This window comes from Oreochromis aureus, linkage group 6 (assembly GCF_013358895.1).
Source record: "Oreochromis aureus strain Israel breed Guangdong linkage group 6, ZZ_aureus, whole genome shotgun sequence".
Taxonomy (NCBI): domain Eukaryota; kingdom Metazoa; phylum Chordata; class Actinopteri; order Cichliformes; family Cichlidae; genus Oreochromis; species Oreochromis aureus.
The window spans coordinates 26210053-26221428 of record NC_052947.1 but is presented as its reverse complement, the minus strand read 5'-3'; the positions used below and the strand labels follow the sequence as shown (position 1 = coordinate 26221428).

Below are 11376 nucleotides of genomic sequence, written 5' to 3'. Positions count from 1 at the left end.
GCTGAGCCAACTCATTAGAGTGATATATCCTTTCATTATCTACCAGATTAACTTGGCCTCCCTTAGCAGGTATTCTCTGATTTTGCTTTCAAAATTAATGAGTCTTTTAGATGAGCGAAATCTCACATTTATGTGGCTTTAGTTACAAAACTGTAAAAAGTTTAATTCTGCCGTGTGACTGGACATGCATCTTTTATAGATGACTCTTCTCTGTCGTGAGGGAATATAAGAATCAAACATTTAAATTACTTTGTCACACTTATCTTCAAGCTAAAAAATACTGAAGACTTTGATTAGCTGTGGTCAGTCTAGCAGTAACGTAGTTGGTAAACAGAGTAACTCTTCCATAGTGCTTTTCTACTCCAGTTGAGCGCTCTACCTCCTGAGCTACAGCCATCCCATTGCAATTGTTTTTTTTACGTGAGCTTAGAATAGAGGCACAAAAATAACACCCTAAGTATTCTTTAGTAAAACTGGGAGTAGTGAAGTATAAACAAAATAAAAGTCCAAGATGTAAAGAGAGTATGAAGAGCTCCACAGAAACAGGTCTACTCTATGCAGTGCTCACTGGCGCCCCCTGTTTTTTACAGCTTTGACCGTTTACAGAAGCAGGGGAGATTTTACAGTCCCCTATCTCCTCTTACAGGGTCACCTAGAGACTGCTCCTTGCCTCTTCTCCCATCCTCATATAATTATCAAGAGGCTTCACTACCTGTGGAATTCCCCCACATGGGGTGTCACCCGCTTTCTCAGAGGCGTAGCTATGTGTGTAATAAAGTTAAAATTGAACAATCTTCCACATGTGTACCCTTTAAATGACTCAAAAGAGATATTACTAAAACATGTAAATAATATATAATGAAAATAAAACAAAAAACATTTCCATTACACAAACTATACAGGAAGCCGTGCTCGCTGTCTTTCCTGTCTCTGTTTATATATACTCTGTGGTTTAAAAAAAAGTCATTACATGTTGTTACTGCAGCGGGTACGATACCACTCAGGTAGTATGTCCATTTACTTTTCTTACATGTACTTTTTAAAATGTAGTGTACCTGTAATCCTCACAAGACCAGCCAACAAGTTTTTTTAAAAGCGTGCCTTTTGTCTGATTTCCTTGTTCACATACTGGCCCTGTGGTTTAAATTAATGTCATTTTAATGCTTGATATGTGTCCCACGTAGTACTTCCAAAACCTGATTTTTAATCAGTGACATCTTTCTGTTGGAGAAATGTCTATCTTGTTATATTTTTACACCCTCTGATCAAAGTGTGTTTCTCTTTTATGACAGACAAACTCATTTTGCACATTTCATGGTTTCAAGGTGTGAAAATGGCTAGTGGTGCATTCACACCAACCTCAAAGCGAAGTTTTACATTATGTTTCATGCATGAATAACAGCATTTGCTTCTGATAACCAAGTGAATCAGTTAAATTTCAGGCAATAGTTGAATGAAGTTATAGAAACATATTTTCAGAGCGTGCCATGAAACCTGTGATGTTTAGAAGGGTTCAGGAAATCTGAGCTGGCAACAATCGTCAGGACACTTGCAAATGTTCCGATGCGAGAGGAACAAACAGGTAGAGTCCAGGAATAAATTTGTCATTCATTATATTTCCAGTTGAGAATGTGCAGGTGGGCGAGAGTGTGGGGTGGGAGTGTGTGTGTGTGGTTTGGTCTTATGAACGCACACACTGTCTGTTGTTAAGCTGCTGTTTGCCTCTGAACTGAAGCTGTGGACATGCACACCTATGGTGTACAAAAGAAAAACTTTTTTTTTTTTCCTTAAACCAAAGTGGAAACATGCAAGCTTTCTTATTTTATACCATGTTTAAGTTGCTCACTCTCGTTATTCATGTGTCATTGATCCAGTGTTTTTGAGTTTTGTGGGTTTATGATTAATTTGGGGATATATAAAGTGATTTACATTCTAGTTCTATATTATTTCATCCTATGAATGGAGTATTCTTTCCCAGCTGGATTAGTTGGATTTCCTGAGACATCCTAGCAATAAAGCCGCCTTTGAGTTTAGTTCTGTTTCTGAGTCCTGCAGTTTAGTTCTCACTTTGCCTATCACACCGCTATACGCAGTGCTGGGCAAGTTGAAAAAGTAATTAATTATAGTTACTAGTTACTTCTTCAAAAAAGTAACTGAGTTAGTAACTGAGTTACAAGATTCTAAAAGTAATTAATTACTTGAAAAGTAACTATTGCCTTACTTTGAAAAAAAAAACGTTTAACCCTCTGGGGTGCAGGCCATTTTTGACGACTTTTGATTTTCTCTCCCATTTCACCTTTAAAAACTATTTATTTGCCTTGTTTGGTATCATTCTTTTCAGCACAACCTCAGGTGTCTGAATTTACAGTTATGTTTTCATTTTGACATACTGTATTAACAAAAACATAAAATCTGAGTAGAGAAAGTTATATTTTTTACTGTAACAACCACAAACATGTTTATTGAATCATATTTCATAACTTTAAATGCAAATATAAATTGTCCATTTTAAAATCCTATGCACAAGTTTTGCAAACAACAAAGTTATTTGCAGCCATTTACCTTTTACCCCTATTTTAAATAACCATTTCAAACTATTTACAGAACAATCAGCTGTTCTGCATTCAATAAGATGCCACACAAATTATTTGTACCACTCCAAAAAATAATTTCTGTCCACTATAAAGGAGAACATCACAGCCTGATACAAGCAGAGAGTGCTTGCTAGCGCTGTCCTTAGACAGTAAATGTGACGAAACTATTCAGGAAAAAACATATATTGTTTATCATGACTCTGGTTTTACGTGGCCTATCAACACAATTTAAAAACTGGTATATATCACCTTGTTGCTTTGTCATCTTAAAGTGGTCATGTGATTGGCTTACCACGACTACTTTATTCTTCCTCAGTCAAACAGCAGAACTCATGCGATTGTTTTGCCCCCTAGCTCCAGGTGTTGTGCCAAAAAGTGATCGCCTGCCAGAAACTGATTGCCGTCCGCGGGAGCGCGCGCAGCTGCTTAAAGCTGCAGCGCCCGGATTACTTGCGTTGCCAGCTACTTCCGTGCAACTGATATAACGTGGGGGGGGAACCCCAAACACATTTATGCCTTTGTTATTAGGCAAAGGTATGCATTTATGGAACTTTAACGTTTCTTGTAAAGTAATTGTGACGCTTATCAGAAGGTTGCTTTCAGTGTGTAGCGCAGTCACGAATGATTACACGCATCACGATGGAATAATTAATGCCTACAGGTTTAGTATGTCTACTCTCGTTGTTCATATTTGTTATAAGACTGTCGAATAGTAGTTAAAACAATAAAGACCTATTGTGCCAGTATCACCATGACTCTTTCTTGATTGTGCAGAATAACAACTGAGAACATGGCATTTTAGCGCTACCAAAAAGTGATTGTGGCCTATAACTTGTCACTGAAACAATATTTCTGTTTCAAACTTGGTGGATGTCATTCAGAAGGGTCCTATGTGACATATTATATCTCAAACAGTCCATTAGAACTGCTGAAAAACTTTTAAAATAACATTAATACCGATAATATGTCATTTTCAACCTGCCAAAAAGTGATTGTGGCCTATATCTTGTCACTGAAACAATATTTCTGCATCAAACTTGTTGGGTATCATCCAAAGGGTCATATGTCAAATATTACATCTCAAACAGTCCCTCAGAACTGCTAAATAACCATTAAGGGAACAATAAAACTGACAATATGCAATTTTCAACCTGCCAAAAAGTGATTGTGGCCTATATCTTGTCACTGAAACAATATTTCTGCTTCAAACTTGGTGGGTATCATCCAAAAGGATCATATGTGGCACATCATTGGTAGGCCTAAAGTGCTTCAATTAGCAGAGTGTGAGCAAAGCGTTACAGAGTCATGGACCCAACTCTTTATGCCAATATCCTGTCGTTTAAAACCAATGGAACCTTGCCTAGTGGGTTTTCCACCACACAAAAGTGTAATTTTCGTCGAAAGGCAAAGAACTTCGAGGTTCAAGGTGAGTTTGTCGAATGTTTTACGTATAATTTTAGCTTTGCACTGTTTGCCAAATTTGAGTTTAATTAACAGCTGCACACAACAGCGAAGAAAAGTAGGGCATCCTAGTTACGTCTCTTGAGGAATACATAATATTTGTCCTAAAACATGTATAGTGTGTTTTCTAATTCCCAAGTGAACAACATCATCGCTATCACCGCCATTACTAGGTGTGACAGTGTTGTAACTAGTACTGGCTAGCGTTAGAAGTTCGTAGTGTTTACAACTTAATTCTTTTTGAAAAATTAAAATGGGGATTTTGTTAATGACACCAACAACATATTATTGTTGTTTTGTAATTTTTCTAAAATGAAAAACATAATTTGAAAAAAAGGAAAAATTTAGAAAACAAAAGCAATTTATATCGTGAGGTCACGTGTTCTGTTCGTGTGTTGTTTTTTATTTTGCTGTGCTAATAATACACGTGTCAGCAATACAACAGTCGCTCCCTCTTAATGAAGTTTTTAATTTCAAGTAAACAGAAAAATGCCCTGTTTTTGATTTTTAAATGTGTGCATTGGCTCATAACTGCAATTCATAATGAACTATGGTGTGTTATTCAGGAAATATTTATAATTAAACATTAACCCTTTGGTGTGGTACATTGATATTGTGGAAATAATTCTATTTACACATACACATCATGTGTTTTTGACCATGTTACAGTACTGTAATAATTCCACATTTATGACTATGTTATAGCTGATTAAAACTACTAATGTATTTCTTTGATTTCTTACAGATGGCGAGTTGTACTACATAAGGTACAAAGGCACAAATGACTGCATTAAGGCAAAAGTTCTGTGTGGGCCCAACGAAGCCAATGAAGTTTTCCTTGACTTTCATGCCAGCAGTGGTGGTTCGCACTGTGGCCAGAAAAAAACAAGAGAAGCAATCTCAAAAAGATTTTATTGGCCTGGAATGTCAGAGGACATAAATTTATGGGTCTGTATCCAACCTGGTTATACACGCATATTGTTTGTCTTGAAAAAATGTCCTTTATTGTCTTAAATTTCAAGTTAACAAGTTTACTAGTTTGCTGTCGATGTCTTATACGTTTTGTATCAGAAAAAAATGAAAAGTCTTTTTATTGAGATTTATAGGATTTAAATAATTATACTGATTATATTATAATAATATTATTTTATTTATTTTGCCCTCCTTTTAGGTGACTCAGTGTGTGGCATGCCAGGCCAGCAGTGTCATCATTAAAAAGGAGGTGGAGTACATGTAAATGCCGGCAAAGCCACTTTACTTTGCACTTTTATTTTGAAGAGTACCTCAGCACTTCCTCTTTTATTGTGTCAGACTTCCTGTTCTGTTCTCAGTGAAACGACAGGAACACATTGCTTCAGAACTGGCAAAGAGATGTGCATGAAGGAGGTTGGCTAGCTGGTTCAGCATGATTAGCACCCTTGGAAGCAGAAAGAGGTTGGTTTAATGATTGCGAATGATTGTTTATGTATCTAAGAGACAGAAAGGTTGTTGTTAATTCATTTTATTAAATGCTGTAACATAAATTGTTTAAAAGCAATTGATTTATGTTAATGTCATGATTTGAGTTATCAAAATAATTTTCTATATAGTAAAATGTGAACATTTCTGCACTTTCTATTTGAATGTTATAATGGTATTTGTTTGTGCATCGTTATAGTTTTCACGGTGCCATATTGTCGGTGGTAAAAGAGGAGAGAATAAAGTTGCATCAGTCGAAGCTCTCTGCGTCACGTGTGGTAATTCCAAGTGGGCAGCTACAGTACACACCGATACAGGTAAACATTTTAGGTGTATTTTTTCCTGTAAATGGTTTGTGACATAATACATAAGATAAAACCATTGATTACAATTCAAATTACTATATTGAAAATAAGTAATTGCTAATGATTTCTGTGTTTAATAGGTCAACCATCCATTTGAGCTTATTGGAATGGATTTAATTGGTCCATTAAAAATGACTTCAAATAACAACCAGTACATATGTGTACTTATTGACTACTTGACAAAATGGCCCCAGGCATATCCGTTGAAGTCCAAAAGCGCTGAAGAGGTAGCAAAATGCATTCTGAAGTTCTTTTACCAGTTTGAAGCACCGAAGCGCATTCTAACGGACCAGGGGAAGGAGTTTGTGAATGAAGTAAGTCAGAAACTCCTAAAATCCATTACTCATTTAGAACTGAATTAACTGTTCAAGTGTCATCTTGTTTTACTAGTGTAATGTTGTTATTTCTTTCTGAATTCAGATCAACCGAAATGTTTGCAAAATCCTAAACATTCAAAGGAGTCTCTGTGCCCCATACCACCCACAGACAAATGGGTTGGAAGAAAGGATGAATGGGACCATACAGAGGTATAATGTTATTTACGGATTTCATATGTTTAGATTTTTAATTTGGTTTTGCTTCATATCCCAATGACTGCTTTGTTATTTAATTTTGTAGAGCACTCTCCAAGTTGGTAAATGAAAAGCCAGAGGAATGGGACAAACATTTGGATCCTGTCATGTTTGGCCTGAGAACCAAGCGCCATATGACCACTAAGTACTCACCCTTTTTTTTAATGTTTGGTTGAGAGGCGAGGTACCCTACTCAAATCCCAGATGAATACAGAGTAAGTTATTTAAAAAAAACATTTTTGGATTAGATACTTAAGACTAGACTTTCTTTTCTTGAATTTTTTGGTAGATTTTCATATAATAACACATCCCTTTTCTACATCTTACAGGTGGACAGCAGTGTAGAGGACATTTTGTCTGTTGAAGAGGCAACAGAAGAAATTCTTAAGCTGGATGAAGTCCTTCAGACTGCTATTTCCAATAGCAAAAAAACACAGTCAAAATATCAAAACAAAAATAAAGGCAGACCTACTCCGAGTTTTACAGTTGGCATGAAAGTGTGGAGGATGAACACGAGGAGCCAGCAGAGGAAAGGGGGAAAGTTAGATTGCAATTACCTCGGCCCCTACACAATTGCTGCAATATCAGGAAAAAGTGTGGATCTTTTGGACAGCAAAGGTGTGACAATACCAAAAATTAACATTGACCATTTAATGGTGTTCACAGAGGAACAGCCAAGAATTCCACATAAGTTGTCTAATGCTTCTTCTTCTGAGCCATCCACCACCACCACATCCACAGTCGGGCCCCCAACCACCACGTCCACCTCTGAAACATCCACCACCACGTCCGCCTCTGAAACATCCACCACCACGTCCACCTCTGAACCATCCACCACCACGTCAGCCTATGAACCATCCACCACCACATCCACCTCTGAAACATCCACCACCATGTCCACACCTGTGTCAGACACCAATGCATTGTCCAGTGCCGCTCTGGGCATGATGCATGCCTCCACTGCCTCTGTAAAATCCACAGCAGACCCCTCGATCATCAAGAGTATGTTTATTCATTTCAAGAAGTGCTAAAATTATTGGCGTTTTTGGAATAGCATTTACTGACTACGTAGTCTTTAACTGTTGATGCTGAATGTTTATGAGTTGTGGGCTCATGTATTCAAAAGATCTGTCTATCTTTTAGTCGTAATATAAGATTGATGAACAGTAACATACAGCTGAATAGCCCTGAGGATGTGTTCCTTAAACCTGCAACACTAATGTGCAGTTAGGTAATACTGTCACTGTCACTTTTGCATTAGTCTAAATCACAAAGCAGTCTGAAATATTCATAAAATATTTTACTTAATGTACAAACTGAGATGTAATAAGCTAAGGAACACTAAAACTGATCTAATATTATCTTCTTATCATGTCTAAAAATAGTCAGCTGAATTGTTTTACAACAAATTAGAGTTGTTGTTGTTTTTTGTTTTTTTTGGGGGGGGGGAATTTTTTTATTCTAAGGTCCATCCAAATACAACATTATTTTTTGTAAACATTTCACAGATGTGACAGATGCATGGGAGGGAAATAAGACGTATGTCCTCCTGTCAAAAATCGGACCATACAAGATATTCTTTCATGACATTTACAATACAGCTCCCCAAAGGGAACTAGAAAGTGAGGTAAAGTGACTAGTGCTGTCAAGAGATTAAAAAAAAATAGAGATTAATTAATTATGATTTTTAATTAATTGATCTAATTAATCTCTTTTTTAATCTCACCTAAAAATAGCTGAGGAAAGCCCTCAACTTATTGTGGCAGACCAAAAGACTGATATATAACAAAGAAAGTGACTTTATAAAGTCATTTATTGTTTAACAAACGTTAAACAGATGCAACCATTTACATACTGTTGTATTCTTTTGTAAAATAAGTGGAAAAATAAATACAAATAAAATCAAATAAATTAAGTGCTGCAAGTTAGCACATCAGAGTTGCTCTTTTCTGAGCAATACAGCACTGAAATTCCTCTGCTTCAGATAATGAAAATAAAACTGACATTGCAGTGCTGCAAGTTAGCACATCAAAGTATTCTTCCATCAAAAAAAGTGCTGAACATCAAGCAATCTATTCTAGTAGGCTACAAATGACACAGCAGCTATGCTGACCACATGTGTCTCATTTCTTCTTCCTCAGCCAGTCGCTAAGACACACCAGCCTGGTAACATTTTCTGGAAGCAAGGCTGCCCTTTTCTTTTGCACTATGTGGCCTGCAAGGCTAAAGAGTCTCTCACAGGGTACAGAGGTAGCTGGGGAGGCCAGGTACTTTTGTGCTAGGACTGACAGCTTTTCATAGACTCCTGAGTGAGCATACCACCACTGCAGGGGACAGTCATCAATACTGATGCTGGGTTCTGCTCTGTAGCGCTGCAGCTCTCCAGACTCAATTCCATCTTCTGAGTCAGAGTCAGACCCCAGAAGGAGTTCGCTCCTCCTCTTCTTCTGAGCTGGTCCATCATCCTCTGTGGAGGGCTGGAGACTATCTGCTCTTCTGGGCTCTGCTGCCTGGAGCATATTCTCCAGAATGGTCCACACCTGAATGAATGAATGAATGAATGAATGAATGAATGAATGAATGATTGTGATTAAAACTAAGTGCTTTTTTTTTTTTATTTTATTTAATCTTGTAAAGAACTTTGTGTTCCATATAATAAATAAAAGTTTGATTTGATAATGAATTGGACTCATTAGTCCAGCTTAACCTTATTGTCCTACCTGTTCCTCTTTTCTCTTGGAAGACATTTCAAATCCTTAAACCGTGGATCCAATGCTGTGGCCACCTCGAACCATATCTCGTTGCCATTAGCTCGTCGTGCTGCCAGATCCTTCTGGAAGGCATTCTTGAACTTCACCACGTAGGCAGGATCATCATCAGTAATGTCCATGACACGGTACAGATGGCGAAAAGCAGGCAGCACTACAGAGCAAGAGACGTAGGCCTCACCACCCAGCAGCTCTGTCACATACCTGCAGAGGTGGAGAGGTTTGCTAAATAAACCTAGCTGGATTCATTTAAATCAAAGTGTAACTGATTCCCAATTTAATTGTCCTTAAAAGTTCCTTGTTATGTTCATTAATTTTGATTTTACACATGTAACAGTAGTTTATATAATTAAAATGGGAAGGTGTTTATTTGAACTTACTTGCATGGTTCAAGCAGGAGCTCCAGCCTCTGCAGTTTCGCCCACTCAGCTTCGGTTGGCAAGACCAACCTGTGGTTCTGTTGGTCCAACGTAGCCTGGACAGCCTCTCGGTTACATAGGAGGCGTGAGACCATTGCGAGAGTCGAGTTCCACCTGGTGGGTACATCCTGTATAAGTTGATCGCTCTTCTTTCCGAGTGCTACTTGTTGTTGGTTAAGTTCTGTGGTACTCGCAGGGCTTTGTTTAAAATGACCAACAATCTTGCGGCACTTTGCCAGTACACCGACAAAACCACTGCTATCGAGACATACCGTGATGGTCCTCTGGAGAATGTGAGCATTGCAGGCGATGTGCTCATATGGAAGTGCTCTCATAGCAGCCAGCATGTTTGCTGCGCTGTCTGTGCCAATGGTGGATATCTTGTTTTCAATACCCCAGTCATTTGCTACCTTGAGGAACTGTTCGGGCGCATTTATCAGCAAAGTGCCTGGTTTCTGTTCTCATGACGGTCAGTGCAAATGAGTTGAGGTTCCACTCACTATCAATAAAGTGTCCAGTCACCCCAAAATAGCTGTGGTTGCCAGCTGAGGTCCAGTGATCTCCGGTTATAGCAACACAGTTGGGAGAATCCTCCGCCAAAATCTCAAGTTTGTTTTTCTTTTTGCCGTCGTACATTTTGCTGATTTTGGTCGTTACTGTAGTCCTGCACGGCGGCTTGTATGACGGGTCATTGGACGCAATTTGCAACACCTCTGTCAATCCTTCGTCCTCTACTATATTTATCGGCCTACAGTTCATCGCTATCCACTTGGCAATAACATTAGTCAGCCTGTCGGTCGCAGACTTGCTCATACGAGGGGTATTCTCTAGTTTTGTTTGGCGAAAAGCTTTGCTCTGGCTTGCTATATTGCTAACGTCTTCACTGCTAGCTGTTGCTGCACTCGCGGCTGGGTGCTTCGCGTTGAGGTGATAGGCCAAACTTGAGCTGCTTCGGTGGTAAGCAAACCCATTCTTACACTCTAGGCAGACCACTTTACCTTTGTCAATGGTGCCGTCGGGGCGTTTATGAAATACAAATTTCCCGTTCATTGGGCCAACAACTCTCAGATGCGCCTCCATGTCCACACTGTAAGCTAATCACCACTTCTCACCTTGACCTCACGACGTGACTCCACCCCCAACAAGTCAAGCACAAGGAGCCCAGCACATAAAAACGGATTTTATAACATAGCAACTCTCATACAAAATCAATGACGTCAAGAGATTAAAAATTAGATTAACGAGATTAAAAAACATAACGCGCTAAATAGCATTGTAATTAATTAATCGCAATTAACGCGATAATTTGACACCCCTAAAAGTGACATTTCTTTCTTTTTGCAAAGAAGCCCCGCAAGAGCAAAGAAAACAAATTTGTTTGTGAAGCATGCTTGTCAGCCAGTTAGGGTTCCTGGCAATTTTTCTAGGGCTTTGAAATGTGTGTTTTGTATCGTTGTCTCCAATAGTATTTATTAGTTGTTTATTTATTTATTTATTCTTTCATTTATGTTTGTGTTGCTGTGTGTGCTTCTGTATTGTTAACAACATTAAAATTCAGCTTTGATGTTGTTTCATGGTTTACTGGTGTTCCGCTTCCGCTATACCCAATGTTTCTGGTATATTTGTTAGTTGATTTCAATTGGTGGTTTGTTCTTTAATTGGATATTATTGTTATTTTTTTTTTTTTTGGTTTTAGTTTCAATTAATAAGTGCTGTATTGGAATTACATTTTTTTTACC

General features: G+C 38.2%; 1 protein-coding gene across 1 annotated transcript; it reads right to left on the bottom strand.

Annotated features, from left to right (window-relative positions):
* Positions 1-9166: 9166 nt before the first annotated feature.
* Positions 9167-10717, bottom strand: LOC116326672 (E3 SUMO-protein ligase ZBED1-like). Its single transcript, XM_039613499.1, has 3 exons — positions 10160-10717; positions 9599-10092; positions 9167-9422 (listed from the first exon to the last, which is right to left on the bottom strand). Exons 1-3 carry the CDS (start codon positions 10715-10717, stop codon positions 9167-9169), a joined length of 1308 nt encoding a protein of 435 aa, XP_039469433.1.
* Positions 10718-11376: the final 659 nt, after the last annotated feature.